This window comes from Sphaerodactylus townsendi, linkage group LG01 (assembly GCF_021028975.2).
Source record: "Sphaerodactylus townsendi isolate TG3544 linkage group LG01, MPM_Stown_v2.3, whole genome shotgun sequence".
In the NCBI taxonomy this organism is placed as follows: Eukaryota; Metazoa; Chordata; class Lepidosauria; order Squamata; family Sphaerodactylidae; genus Sphaerodactylus; species Sphaerodactylus townsendi.
The window spans coordinates 107,134,503-107,149,987 of NC_059425.1; the positions used below are offsets into that span (position 1 = coordinate 107,134,503).

Here is a 15,485-nt window from a genome sequence, read left to right on the forward strand (position 1 = left end):
GATATTCAAGCATATCACTTAAAAAATTAAATAACATTTATAAAATTCAGGCCAAATTAACTTTCAGCAGGATAAATAATCCTCCTGCCTCCTGTTTACATTCTATTTGCCATGACTGAGATACCAAAATGTTTGTGGCATGAATACCTGCTCAATGTGTTAATGGTTAATGAGGAAGGGAAGGAAGGCCTTTTTATTGGAAATGAATGTTTGTTAGTTTAAACATCCTCCCTTGTTTTGTCATGCCTCACTGTAAATTGCAGGCAATTAAATGAGAGAGTTCTTTATTTAGATTGTTAAGACAATGGCATGGACATGTATAATATCCTTTTAAAAGAGAGTGGAGAGCTGGTACCATGTAGTGGCTGATGGCCAAACTACGTATGTGATTATAGCCTAGCCGTCCTTTTTTGGTTGAAAGTCTGCTTCAGGAGCAAGTGATAAAAAGCTGAAAGTGAAGGGGGAGGGTGCTTTAACCCATTCAATGCTTCACAATATCTCCCCCCCCCCTCCCTCCCCAATGATTTTCTGTTTCTGGAGGGTTTGAAATACTTGTTCCAGTGGAGAAAAAGGGAACAATTCAAAGGGTGCAATTAAACCACCCATGTGGTTTTAAAGCCACGTTTTAGAAAGATCTGCCTTGCCCATTCACGGATCCAATCACCAGATTTAAGTATCCTCAGATTTGGCTGACTTTGCTATTAGTATATAGAGACGTAGGAACCTTGAAGGACTTGCGGTAGGCATCTCATTTCCTTCTCCCCCACAGTCTTCTCTTTCCTTTTTCTTAAAGCTCCCATAGCCTCTCCCCTTTTCCTGCATCTTTATCTCCTTCTAGGGTTGTCAACCAACAGGTGGGACCTGGAGATCTCCTGGAATACGAACGGTTATCCATACTGCGGAGGTCAGTTCCTCCTTTGGGTTGCCAGCTCCAGGTTGGGAAATGCCTGGAGATTTGGAGATGCAGCCTTGGGATGCAAATTTTGGGGGAGGGAAGCAACCTCATCAGGGTATAATGTTATAAATCCGCTCTCCAACGCATTTTCTCCAGGGGAACTGATATCTCATCCAGACAGCAGCTCTGGATGATCTCCAGCCTCACCTGGAAGTTGGCCAGCCTAGTTCCCTTGGAGGAAATGGCTATTTTGAAAGGCAGAGTCCTTGGCATTATACCCCTCTGATGCCTCTCCTCTCCCTAGATCTCACTCTCCCCAGGATCCACCCCTCCAAATCTCCAGTTATTTCCTAATCTGAAGTTGGCAACCCTATCTCATTCCCACCCAACAGACAACCTAACTTTATCTGCCTGTTTTAAACCTTCCCTCTCCCCAGGCCCCGAAAGCCTCTACCTAGCAAAACTGTGGCTGGTTGAGAGGGATCAGCCACTGCACCAGTCCCATTTCCATAGTAGGGAACTCTCAAGGACTTGTGGGCTAGCACCTCACTTTTCCCTGTATCCATCTCCCCACTATTTCCTGTTTCATTCTCCTGGCAACCCCCATATCATCTCCCATTTTCCTGCCTCATTTTCTCTTTCTCCTTCTCCTTCTCATTCACCAAATTACCTTTTATCTGCCTCCCATCTTCAGCTGTGTTTATTGTTTATTTACTTCATTTTCCATCTTTCTCTATAGTGGGGACCAAAGCATTTAAATTAGTCACCCCTCATGTTTATCTTCACAACAAAATCTCCCAGTCAACTTCCATGATATAATGGGGATTTGAATCTGGGTTCCCAGACTCTACTGTTAAGCTCCAACTGCTATTTCACACTGGCTTTCATAAGGTAGTTACTGTTGAACAGCAGCAAACAGCCAAGCCTAGTTGATTCATGCAAATTAGGTGGTATGAAGTCATCCAGAGGTTGCTCCCAGGCTTAGGGCTGTCACCCTCCAGCTGGGAACTGGAGATCTCCCAGGTGACAAAGATCTATCCCCCCTGGGAAAAAATGACTGCTTTTGCAGGGTGACTGAATAGCATTAAAGCCAGCTGAGGCCTCTCCCCTCCCCAAACTCTTCCATCCTCAGACTTCACCACAGAATCTCCAGAAATTTCCCAACCTTGAACTAGCAACCTAGCCAACCCTAGCTCTAATGAGTCCTCCCTCAAAGGCTGAAATAGGCCTTGGAAAGGGCCTTGCCTCCTCCCACTGTCTTTCACTGACAGAACTCAGCCTGGAATGGCAACGGCCACTCTTGCTTAAAGCTACAGCTTCTCCTTTTATCCGGGGTGTGTGTGTGTTTGACTTCTGCAATGGCTTTTGTTGGTAGATTTCAGATTTCTCTGCAAACCTGGAGGCCTTTTGAGATTTGTTGAAAGATCTGTCTTACCTATTCACAGGTCACTGGATTTAAGTATCCTCAGACTTGGCCAATGTAGCTATTAGTATAAAGGCAAGTGAGGACCCCTCCTTCCACCTCTCTCCCCATACTTCTTTCGGTCTCTCTCTCTTTCTTCCTCCTGCCACTCTAGAGATCAGTCTCCCTTAGCGTTGTCAAAATCAGGTTGTGAAATTCCTGGAGATTTGGGGCTGGAGCCTTGAGAAGGTGAGGTTTGGGGAGGGAAGCAACTTCAGCAGGGCATAATGACATAGATTCACCTTCCAAAGCAGCCATTTTATCCAGGGGAACTGATATTTGAATATCAGCTGTAATTCTGGGTAATCTCCAGTCCTCACTTGGAAGTTGTCATCCCTAGTTTCCCCAGAGAAAATGGCTGCTTTGGAGGGTTTGGCCACAATGAGTCCTCCCTCAAAGGAGCAGCAGTGGCGTAGGAGGTTAAGAGCTTGTGTATCTAATCTGGAGGAACCGGGTTTGACTCCCAGCACTGCCACCTGAGCTGTGGAGGCTTATCTGGGGAATTCAGATTAGCCTGTACACTCCCACACACGCCAGTTGGGTGACCTTGGGCTAGTCACAGCTTCTCAGAGCTCTCTCAGCCCCACTTACCTCACAGGGTGTTTGTTGTGAGGGGGGAAGGGCAAGGGGATTGTAAGCCCCTTTGAGTCTCCTGCAGGAGAGAAAGGGGGGATATAAATCCAAACAAAAACAAAAAAGGACAAAATAGGTCTGGAAAAGGCCCTGTCCTTAAACTGGCAGAATCAAGACTGGAATCTGTAGTTGCCAGCAACAGTCATTGAGGGAATCTGTTGCTTAAAGGTGTAGGCACTTCTTTTTTTGTTTTCAGCTTTTTAAAACTCATTGATCCGTCTTGCCCATTTGCAGTTCTAGTCATCAGATTTAAGTTTCCAAAGATTTGCTGAGTTCACTATTAAAAATATAAGATGGTGATTATTATTAATATTACACTTGAATTCGTTATTGTTTGGCAGTAGAAAGTGCCATTAAGTCACAGTGGGTTTATGGCAACCCTGTAGGGTTTTCAAGGCAAAAACCCTCACTGGCTGTTTACACATTTTTATCCTTCCATGTTGGAGTTCCACATAATTTTGCATTCATTTCTTTAGTGTCACAGGACCACTGAATTATAAATTATCAGGTTTTAAAGTGGAACATGTCTATTTGACATTCATGTCAGTCTCAACTGAGTGGATTGAAGTCATAATTCTCAAATAAATGACCGAAGGAATTGTTATACTAATGTTCAGACTTCATATTTTTAGTTCCCAACGCAAAACAGCAATGCTGGTAACAAGCTGTATATTTTTCAAAATTGCATAAACATATGAGGAAATGGTAAGAGGATGTCGTAAATAGATTCTTAAAATAACTGAAGTCTGGATGGAGAAGGGTAGAATATTTTGTGCCTGAAAGGGTTGACTAGGCATTGCGTAAACTGATGATCATTTCTCAGAGTACCAAAGATGTAATTGCCTACTTGGAAAACTGCCTTGTTTTAAAACATTAACTTGTTGTTCTTCTAGGTTCAAGAAGGCATTTGAGTCAGAACCAACATTACAGTCAGGAATTAATTATGCCGTACTTCTCTTGGCTGCCGGGCACCAGTTTGATACATCTTTTGAGCTACGGAAAGTTGGTAATTTAATTTTGAACCACATAAAGTTGGCAATATGTAATATTAATATAATTCCCAAGCAAACCAGCTCATGTGACAGCAGCTTCATCATCCTCTGTGTTTAAGGGAGGTGCTCTGAAGTGTGTAGCCAGCCTTATTTTTTCGCAAGTAATGATGAGTTTCAGCTAACTTTTTTAAAAATAAATTGTATTATTTCAACCATAAATAACAGTAATACACAATATAAACAAAATTACAATAAAGCTTTACATAATAAAACCATAACTTACATGAATCTTTTCTTCTTAAACCTTTAAATAGGTGAAAAGAATATTCCTTTTCCCACAAATTCTTATCTTATTCCCAAAAGCAACATTCATCGTACATACTACTCCCTAGCAGCCTTAATTATATATCTCTGATTTAAAAAAGAAAAAAATATCCAAAATACAGACCTGAAAATGTTTGACACACCCTTTCTTCTGGAAAAGATAGCATTAGGGATCGTTGATTTGTGTTTTAAAAAATAATAATTCTTGGACTATTAAACCTAAAGCCAAAAAATAAAATAATAATAATTTTAAAAAACGTATTGTCGAAAGCTTTCACGGCCGGAATCACTTGGGTGCTGTGTGGTTTCCGGGCTGTATGGCCGTGTTCTAGCAGCATTCTCTCCTGACGTTGCGCCTGCATCTGTGGCTGGCATCTTCAGAGGATCTGATGTTGGGAAAGCAAGTGGAGTATATATACCTGTTGGAGTGTCCAGGGTGGGTGAAGAAACATTGTCTGTGAGTAACAAAGAAGACAGCCAGGTCAATAGGTGAGGGCATCTGAATAGAAGTATGAGTAACAATGAAGTCTATAGCATGGGATAACAATGAAGATAGCAAGGTCAATAGGTGGGAGCATCTGAATAGAAGTATCCTGGCCTTTGTTTCCTTTGTCTATAGTCATCCTATGTTTGTGTGGAGCTGATTAGTCACTGTCTTGACTCTAGTATTTTTCAACACTGGCAGCCAAGTTCTGTTCATTTTCATGGTTTCTAAAGGAAGAAACCATGAAAATGAACAAAACTTGGCTGCCAGTGTTGAAAAATACTAGAATCATATTACAAGCCCATATTACAAGCCCATTATTTGCAAATTCTGTAAACATCACTGGTTAAAGTAGGTATTATAGGAATACTTATTGTGGTAGGTACAGGCATAGGGGTGGAGAATCGCTCCCTCCTCCCCTCCCCTCAGGCCATCCCCACGGTCTGGAGCAGCCTCCATGGCCTGGAGCAGTCAGTGTGGAGCAGGCTGCTTTTTTAACTTTTAAAAGTAAATGAGACAGTGGAGGGGCATTTTGCCCCAAGTGCCAGTCCCCTGCCCACGGCACTGGATCTTAGTCATTGTGGTATACTGGCTAGAACAATTATTTTCAATGTCTTGGCAGCTACACAAGGCTCTTGACATGCCAGTTGACATGTCTCCAGACAGTGAACAAGGGTTTTGCCCTGCAGTTGCTTCCTACCTTGAAATAGTCACCAGTGGAAGAATGGGAAAGTTGTGAGTCTCCTTGGGGTGCAGCCTTCATGCCAGGAATGAAAGTAAATGCTACTCTTCTGGTTAGTAGTATTTGCAAACAGGTTTTTTCCATAAGCTGTGGACTGAATACCCCTGAGTTAGCATGTCAGAGTAGGACCTGAGGAGATTGAGGTTTGAACCCCTACTCTTCTATGGGAGCTTTCTTTGTGAATTTGGGCCAGTCATGCATTCTCAGCTTAAACTATCTCAGAAGGTTGTTGTGAGGATAAAATGGAGGAGAGCAGAATGATGTAAGCCATTTTGAGTCCTCATTATGGAAAAAGGCATGGTATAAATAGAGTAAATAAATGAAGAAATATTTTACCCCTGTGTCATGAAAAGTTTCAACTGCCCATTTCCACACATTAAGCCTCTGCTAAAGGGATGAGACATTTTTTCCTCTGAATTGTTTGTTGACCTACCAAGCAATGCTGGGTAGCGTCAAACAAAATCACATTGTTTTATTTTTACTTTTCCATAATCTTGATACATTAAGAAATTAGATTACAGATTAACAGTAAGAGAGACAAGAAAGAACAGTCTGCAGACCAGAGCACCAGTGGCAGCCTTGCAGATGGTTACACTAGTCCAGAGGAATTTATTCATGCATTAACTAGAATGTTGGATTACCATGTTTGCCTTTCTTGTTTCTTCAGGAGTAAAGATAAGCAGCCTGCTTGGGAAAAAGGGAAACTTGGAAAAATTGCAGAGTTACTGGGAAGTTGGATTTTTCCTGGGAGCCAGTGTTTTGGCAAATGATCACACTAGAGTGATTCAGGCGTCAGAAAAACTTTTCAAATTGAAGACACCGGCATGGTAAGGCATTGTACAGAGGATGTTCTAGCTGTGCATATTAAATGTTGCACCTTCAAAAAATGTATTTTTGTACTGTATTGCTCTCAGTTTTCTGGCACAGGATTGTTGAAACTATTGGAATTTTTTCCTCAGATTTGTGAATCTGTCCAAGAAAACCATGTTCTTTTATGAGTAAAGTTGATTCTAAGTCTGAGGGAAAACAAGGTCATCATAAAGACATTGTATTTCACTTTTATTATTCATTTATTTTTATACAAAACAATTGTAAAGTAAGGTGACACCACTTTCCTAGTAGCAGAGTCTATCTCTTGCTGTAGTCAAGAATGGATTTGCAGAAAATTTCAGTTGTTATCTGAAAAACTGACTTGTGTATCCAAAATCAGTCAGCCCATGTAATCATTTCAAAACAAGGGCAATGTTCAGCAGTTCTCTTGGCTCAGAACACAAGCTACTGCCAGTTCTTTTGGCAGATTGTTCTCCTGCCTCTTATCCTACTTTATTAGTTGAATTCAATTTAGCATTTCAACCTGTAAAATAGGAATTAAATGTTGAAATCCAGTTGCCTCTTTTTCTCTTTAGTTTTGTTGACTCTCTAATTTTCTCATGCACTGCTCAGATGAAGCACTTTTCATAGCATTTATCCTTCAAAGGGTACCAAGTAGCAAATTACTGAACTTGCCTACATTCAATTACTGTTGTCCTCAGCACCTTTAGTTGTAAAAGAACCAGTCATTTTTCTTGGTTCAGGGATGCGAAAGGTAGATTGCAGTTGCTAAACAACTATAAACTATAACCTCACAGTCAGTTTCATATCAGTTGCTGTGTGTGTGTGAGTATCCCCAGAGAAGGTACTGAATTATAAGAACCTGAAAGGGACAGGAAATGGAATGAAGTTATCTCCCTATCCAGAGTAATCACATGATGATGTTGTCATTGTATTTTTTGTTTCATGTTTATTTACTGTATTTTTACCTATCCTTTGACCAAAATATCCAGGACAGCTTTCAGAATTTAAAATGTTAATATAAAGAATTCAAAACAAACAGTATATTTTACAAAACATTTAGCATCATGCTAAAACTTTGGGCAGACTTCCACTGGAGATGGGTACGTGGAGAGGTGAAAATATATTTCATCTGTATCCAGTTTTATTCAGTGAAAAACTAGGTTTTTTTCAAAGCTATTGACCTCCCAGTGGTCAAATAACATTAGACTTAGTTTGTTAGTGCTGCCTCTTTGAGATGAAAGTTGCAGTGCTGTGTTTTATTTGAATAGTCTTTTACAACTGTAACAGCCATCCAGGGAATGAGACTGAAACATGGCAAAGGTCATCCATGGACTCCCATGGTTCAGTTGGGATTTGAATCAAGATTCTGCAGGTACACTGAGTTATCATTAATCTGATGAAAGGATGTTTTTGTGTCTAGCTTGTGAGTGACTAATCATTTCAAATTTGAAACTGCCTGTTGGCACCAGTCTGTATTTTCCATTTCCCTCCTATAAACTAGAAACAAGAAGCACAATAATACCAAAATACAAGCCCAGTACTAGCATAAATAAGGTACTAGCTCAGTACTTTAAAGTCTCAGTGGAGACTTCAGGTAAATGTATGGTTAAAGCTTTTCTTCTGCATCAGTGGGAGTAAAATGTGCTTAACTTGGGCTGGATAATGCCCCACAGTATAACTGTTTGATGGCTGCTTTGTTTTTGGAAAAAATATTTAAACCAGGGAATTTGTGGAGGGGGTGTTTAACTTTTGTCCTGCTTCCTATTTTAGATTCCCCAAGCCTTTTGCTCTACTTTTCCCTTTGGTGATTTCAGACTTGTGATTGCCAGGATTAAATATACATAGGTGTAACATCTTCACCCTAATTTCCCCTTGTGTAATGTGTGTGTAAATACTGTCTCATTATGGAACCTGGAGTGTGGTGCCAGAGGAAAGAGTAAGATGCAGCAGGGGGAAGTAAGAAGAGCATCATATTGGCAGACACTTCCCTCCCCTCTTGCAAAAGAGTTTGAGCTCCATTAACGAAAGAGCTCAGAGAAGAGGCAAGGGGGGAGGACTTCTGCTCATTTTGCCTCAAAATTCAGCCCTCTTATACACTATCCCATTCTGTTCCTGAGACACTCAGGAGCAACTTGATGAGATGCTGCAGAGCTCAAAGAAAAGAGGAAAGATTTGTTTCTTGATTAGATCTAAGTAAACAGGATTTAATTTAACTTGTATAAATTTTAGTATTTTATCTTATTATCCACTTGTATGTATTATGTTGTTAACCACCCTGAGCCCTTTGGGGGAGGGCGGTATAAAAGTGGAATGAATAAATAAATAAATAAAATAAATAAATAAATTTGAAAAATGCTGTTGCCCTGGTCAAACACTGGCCGCTGTAAGTGTGCATGTCCTTTGTACTTTTGACATTATAATGCTACTGGTAGATCTGTAATTCAGGAACAACTGAGTCGGGGGGGGTAGATAATGTCATCTTCTCAAAGACAAGAAATCAAGACCAAGTGGGTCAATATGTTCAGGTACTTATGACTGACAAAGACATGAATCTGAAGTTTGAAAGACTAGTTTGTCAGATAAAAGGTATTATCTCACATGCTACACAAAGGGTTATGGGTGTTTGAATATGTAGAGCTGACATCCTGAGACAGATCATTGGTCCATCTAGTCCAGTACTATTTATATGATTGGAGTTGCCTGCAGTTAAACATACAGAGCATATGTTCTGACCCTATATTCTGAACTAGTGAGTTGGGTAGTTCAGGTATGCTCATTCTGGTCACATGATTCTTTCAAGACTTATTATCCTGAGGTCTGTGTGTATTGTGTACCTGTGATTTGCCCTGTAGTATACTACTACAACTGTACTTGCCTTACACTGTTTTACATTACTTTTTTTACCCTATCTGGTAGTTACAATCATTTTATAAAAGGATTCAGCAATAAAACTATGAACAATGCAATGTAATAAGCTAGTAACTACAAATTAATTGAAATTAAACATAATTTTCATATTGATGTTCAGAGTGTTCAGATATATACTGCTGAAATCTATAAAGGCATCCTGTAAAGTTGTACAACATTGCTATCCATTGCTATTTGGGGACCTGAGGCTGAAAGAGTATATCTAAAGATATCTGGGAAAGTCCCATTACATCTCAGATGGTTCAGTGTTCCATGTTCAGAGGAAGTGTCGCTCTGAGTACCAGGTGCTGGAGGTAACAGTGGGGAGAAACATCATATCTATTTGTCAGGCTTTGGTCTTGCTTATAAACCTTTTGGGAGTATCCATTTCACTACTGTGAGACACAGAATAATGAAAAAGATGGACCACCATGTGTCTGTTTTATTTCCAGATCATCCTAATTCATAGACACTAGTGTCATAAAGGTCTATTTTTTAAAACATTGTGCATGCTGTGACCTTGATTGGTCTTGTGTTCCTTCGTCAGCATGTTCATGCAGTCATGCAGTCTCCATACTATACATATCTGAAATACAAAGATGTATATGTGGAAATTCCTAAAATGGAGAAGCATGAAATGGACATCTGTGTTACTTGCATAGTAGAAAAGGATCAGAGCTGGTATGTTGTATAATACCCACATAAATTTTGTACCTGGTTTTATGAACTTTTTATCAGACTAGTGCCAAAGAATTTATCTGAGAGCAGGAGAAAGCTCTCTGTAGATATACCCAGGTTTTTCATCTTGTGACACCAATAAAGCTGCTAATGCTCTCAACTTGGTGATGTGTCACTTAGTACAAATGAAGCATGTAAAATTATAAATTGTTTCCCTTTTGATCATTGTCTCTAGGTACCTCAAGTCAATTGTAGAGACTATTTTGATATATCAGCACTTTAAGAAATTGAATCCAGAACAGCAGGTTGCCAAACATGAGCTTGTGGACTTTTGGATGGACTTTCTAGTTGAAGCCACAAAGACGGATGTGTCAGTAGTTAGATTTCCTGTAAGTATGTTTTAGAACATTTTAATTAATGGTTAATAGTGTTCATTTCCTGTTTGTCTTGCCTCAAGTTTATTTGGAAAATGTTAATTTTAATTTGGAAGATGATAAACTTTCAAAAACAGAAAAGCTTCCTATAACTATTGCAATTGTTGGATGGATTATGTGTTCTTTATCATTTCTACTTATTTTAGAAAATGTACACCCCACCTTTCTGCCTTCATTGGGGCCACCAAGGCAGCAAGCAAATTAAATGCATGCACAATAAAAATACTTCTTAAAAACCAAAACTAACTGGAGCTAGTGCAGCTGGCAGTGCTCTGGTTGAATATGTGCACACCATGGGGCCCCCATAAGGGTCTCCACTGCTGCATTCTGCACCAGCTGGAGCTTCTGAATCAGGCCCAAGGGTAGTCCTGCATAGAGTGAGTTGCAGTAATTCAACCTAAAGGTGACTGTCACATGGATCACTGTGGCTAGATTGGGTTGAGACAGGTAAGGTGCCAATTGTTTCATTTGGAACAGATGATCGAAAGCCACAGAGATGACGTGTGTCACTTCAGCCTCCACTGATAGGGAGGCATCAAGGAACACACCCAGGCTCTACAGTTTGTCCAGTATTCAACCATCCAGAACGGATAATTGGCAATCTTGCCCGGTCCCTGACCCTGTGGCAGGACCTCCATCTTCTTTGGATTTAACTTCTGTAGGCTCTCTTTCAACCATTCCACCACAGCCTCCAAGCAGTTGACCAGAACATCTGGGGTGGAGTCTGGATGTCTGTCTATTAACAAATCCAGTTGGGTGTCATTGACATATTGATGACACCCCAACCCAAACCTCCAGATTAACCCATCAAGAGAGCACAAATAGATATTAAATAATATTGTATGTTATTTAATTATGTTGTTCACCGCCCAGAGCCCTTTGGGGGTAGGGTGGTATAAAAAAACCTCAAAAATAAATAAATAAATAAATAAATATTGATGAGAGAATTGCCCCTTTAGGGACTCTGCACACCTGTGATTGGCGGGCAGAGGTTCTCTCTCTGATTGCAACCCTCTGTCCCTGACCCTGAAGAAATGAGAGTAGCAATTGCAAGGCTGACCCACAAATCTCCATATCTGCAAGGCAGTTGGCCAAGATTTCATGATTGATCAAGTTGAACGTTGCTGTCAGAGTTAAATTAACAGTAGTGCTGACCCACCTTGGTCTAAGTTTCTCCAGAGATTGTCTGTCAGGGCAGTTAGAGCTGTCTCTGACCGCCCTGCGGAAATCAGATTAGAATGGATCCAGGACAGAAATTTCTTCCAGATAGACCCAGAGATGCTCTGCAACCACTCTCTCAACTACCTTTCCCAGGAAAGAAAGGTGGGATGCTAGGTAGTAGATGGCAAGATCCAAAAGATCCAGAGATGGTATTTTTAAGAGTGTCTCCCCACTGCCTCTTTCAGTCCTTCAGGGAAAGTCCCCATATTCAGGGACAAGTTAATAATACTCCCTAAGGGATTCTAGACTTCATCCCCAATGGCTTTCAAAAGTCAGGGTGGGCATGGGTCCAAGAGGCAAGTGGTGGGCTTTACAGTTCTCAGGACTCTGTCCACTTCATCCTGGGACAGCCAATCGAAATGGTCCAATATATGACATTAAGATGGCCAAAGGGCCTCCAGTTCATTTCCTGCATCTAATTTGGAGGGGAGGTCCTGGTGGATAGGATTTTATCCGTAAATGCTTCACAACGGAGAGGCCTCTCTGATAGGGCTGTCAGTTGCCAAATTACTGTAAATAATTGTACTCAATGAAAGCTTGCAGATTCAATGCTTACTGCGAAGTAATCCTTTTTCTCAGTCTTCATCTCCATCTCATAAACTTTCATAAGCATCGTATAACATTTTCTTAACACTTCTTCACGAGTCCTTCACCAACTTTGCTCAAGCTGTCTTAGTCCTATTTCTTCCTCCTCAGTCTGAGTTATGCCATTGGGCTAGCTTGATATGGGAATGAAGAGAGCCATGGGAAGAGATCTCATTAGTGGCTGTTGAGCACCAGTTGTTCCAGTTCTCTGTTTGCTCATCTAATGAGCTGCTGGAAGGCATCAGATCCCACAGAGCATTCTGGAATCCAGTAGGATCCATAGGTCGCTGTGGGTGAGCAAAAATCAGCTTGTCACTCATATGAGGAGGGATTGGAATGCTGGGGGGGGGGGGGCTCCCACTTCAGCATCATGCTTTTATCTCACTCTTTCTTTATAGATCCCAGTGTGTGGTATAGATGATTCCTTCCCCGCCCCCACTCCATTTTAGCTTCATACGAACCTATATTAGTTAGTCTTGAGAGGAGAAGTAGTCCAAAGTCATCCAATGAACTCCCTTGTTTAGTGGCAGTTTGAACATGGATCTCTAGTCCTTCACCACCCTGACTGTGCATTACAGTTTATCACTTTTGCTTCTCTTTTGCAAAGCAAGGGCCAGCCAGGCATGGCTTCTATCAGGAAGTGGTAGTGGGGGAAAGGGTAGGAGGTTTTATCTTTCTTCATTTGACATTTTCCCTTCACCTGCTTTTCTTCTGTAGAGTTTATCCATTCATTAATTCATTCATTTAAAGCATTTATTGACTATCTTTCTACCTCGCAGAGCTCAAACAGTTTATAATATAAATAAAATATTAGAACATCAATTACAAAATCCATAAAAAGTCACGGTTCCAGCCCATTTAAGATTGAAACTTCTTGACAGGGATTTCTCTAGAGCAAGCAGATTTCTCATTGGCAGATTTCTCCCTGCTTTGTGCCTGTGAGACCAGTGGTGCCAATGGACTCATTTCCTGGTACCCACCAAGAGATTTTAGAAAGTGGGTGCAGCAAGGATGTCTTTTCCCCAGCAGGGCTTTTGAGGTCAGATGGGATGTCCGTTAGGGGCAGCTGTAAGAACAGTAGAAGAATCATTGCTGCATAATAAAGTAAGTTGCCATTGGCTTTGGCCATTACCTCCCCTCCAACACATTCAGGCCTACGCAAGCTAGCAGAGTTGCTCTCTCGTAGAGCCCTGGTACAACCCAGGACTTCGGTTAGGAAGACAAAAGCCCTTTCTTTCCTCTCATTTCCTCCTGAGCTTAACCACTGCAGCCTGGGAGGAGGAGAAGCCAGCTGATACAAACAGGGAAAGAAAAGTCCTTCTTTTCCTGACCCAAACTGAGGACTTTCTTTCATCCCAGTCACCACTGCTGCAGGACAGGAACAAGACAAGAAAAAAGGTCTTTCTTCTGAGGGTCCCGCTGCATTCTAAGTATGAAGGAGCAAAGATGTCTCTGCTTCTGGGGATGGGGGGCACAATGCTGATACCCATATTTAGTAATTTATATTGAATCATTTTTAGTATATTATATTAAATCATTTTAATTTGAAATTATATTTTCAAAAACTATATGACTGCAGCAATTAGTCATGTGAGTTTGAAAAAAATTCACTCATAATAGGCTGAATTTCAGTAAAAAAAGGACTCTAAGAGGAGAGGAAAGGTGTCATGAACTCCTTTATTGAGACTATTCGAGTAAACATTTCATTCCTGTATGAAAGGAAATGCTATCTTCCCCTTTCTCTTTTTCTCACATTAGGCTGAATGTGTGGCTGGCTCACAGTCATATAGTGTGCTTCATGGCTAAGTGGAAATTTGAACTCTGGTCTTTCCAGTCTTAGACCAACATTCTGACAGTGTTATTATGGCATTCACATATTCAATACTTACTATGCATCTCCACATGCATCTCAGTAACCAGAGTAAATACTGACATCTGAGACACCCTGGTCTGAAAATATGGGAGCATTTGTTCGGTTGAAGTAGGATTCAGACCATCAGAATCATCTTACTGGTTATGGTGGGTTTTCCAGGCTGTGTGGCCATGTTCTGGTGGACCTTACTTTCCATATTTGGGGAACCAGCTTTCCCCAGGCACACAGGCACACAGAGGGAAAAAACTGGCTAAAGAGAGAAATATTCCCATATCCTCTGTTTCTGTTTCTCTAAAGCAGGGTGCCAAGAACAACCTTCCAAGCAAGAGAACAAAAAGACATCTTCTGTGTGGAAAGGAAGCACAGTTTACACTGCATATGATTTGTCACTACTTAGTTCAGTTTCTGGGGTATTTGTGCAAAGCTTTCACCTCATCAAATATGTACAACATGTTTCTGTCCTTTAGTCTGGATAGAAGCTTTGCTCTATTGCTGCATCTACCCAATAACCTGTTCTGTATTTTATTTTCAAAGGTTTTAATATTAGAGCCAACAAAAATCTACCAGCCTTCATATCTCTCCATCAATAGTGAGGCTGAAGAGAAGACAGTTTCTATCTGGCATGTTATGCCTGATGATAAGGTAAGTTACCAACTCATTGTTTTTTAGAATGAAGGGGGGATGAAATCATGGAATCTTCTTGAAGAATTATATCCAGAATGTCATGGTTTTTAGCAGCTGATTGCTTAATGTAAGGGATTAAAAGAAAATGGACAAGTTTTGGATAAAGTAGATAATTTTAAGCCTTTGATGTTTGAGAGAGCAAGGGAATGAAACAGACTCTGGCCCCTTCCGCACACGCAAAATAATGCATTTTCAAACCACTTTCACAAGTGTTTGCCAGTGGATTTTGCTATTCTGCACAGCTTCAAAGAGCACTGAAAGCAGTTTGAAAGTGCATTATTCTGCATGTGCGGAATGAGCCAGAGGTAAAGGAAACAAGTCCAAAGATGAGGAAATAGAGGGTATTTGGAAATGTAGTGTTAACCATAACATGGCCATAAATGCTAATTCAGGAAGGTTCCATATAAAAACATTGCTATTTGTCCTTTAGCAACATTTGTGAAACTGTGTCAGTAGGTCCCAGAGTTCTGCACAACTAACAGATGGGCTTAGTGCAGACATATCATCTCCTCAGCTTCCTCCACAAAGTGGAGCTATAACTTTGGTCTCTCGTGCATAGGCTGCCACTACCTGGCAGTTCAAAGAAATGGCTTATTTGATAAATATAGAGGCAGCTCGTTGATTAGAATTAGGACTCTGAGAAGATGAAAGGGGAAAACTCGAAATTTAAATGATAGGCACCTTCCTTTATACCTTGATGTGTCTTCTGCATAAAGGGGTCTAGGAAAGGAATTAAA

At 40.7% G+C, this 15,485-nt stretch overlaps 1 protein-coding gene across 2 annotated transcripts in view; it reads left to right on the forward strand.

Moving 5' to 3' along the window:
• MAP3K5 (mitogen-activated protein kinase kinase kinase 5) overlaps positions 1-15,485 on the forward strand; it is a 124,606-nt gene that overhangs the window by 60,463 nt on the left and 48,658 nt on the right. For both annotated transcript variants that reach the window (XM_048489881.1, XM_048489890.1), the window contains exons 8-11: positions 3,884-3,996; positions 6,200-6,359; positions 10,187-10,340; positions 14,599-14,706. In XM_048489881.1, coding sequence (XP_048345838.1) covers positions 3,884-3,996; positions 6,200-6,359; positions 10,187-10,340; positions 14,599-14,706 — 535 coding nt within the window. The remainder of the gene's footprint in view (positions 1-3,883; positions 3,997-6,199; positions 6,360-10,186; positions 10,341-14,598; positions 14,707-15,485) is intronic.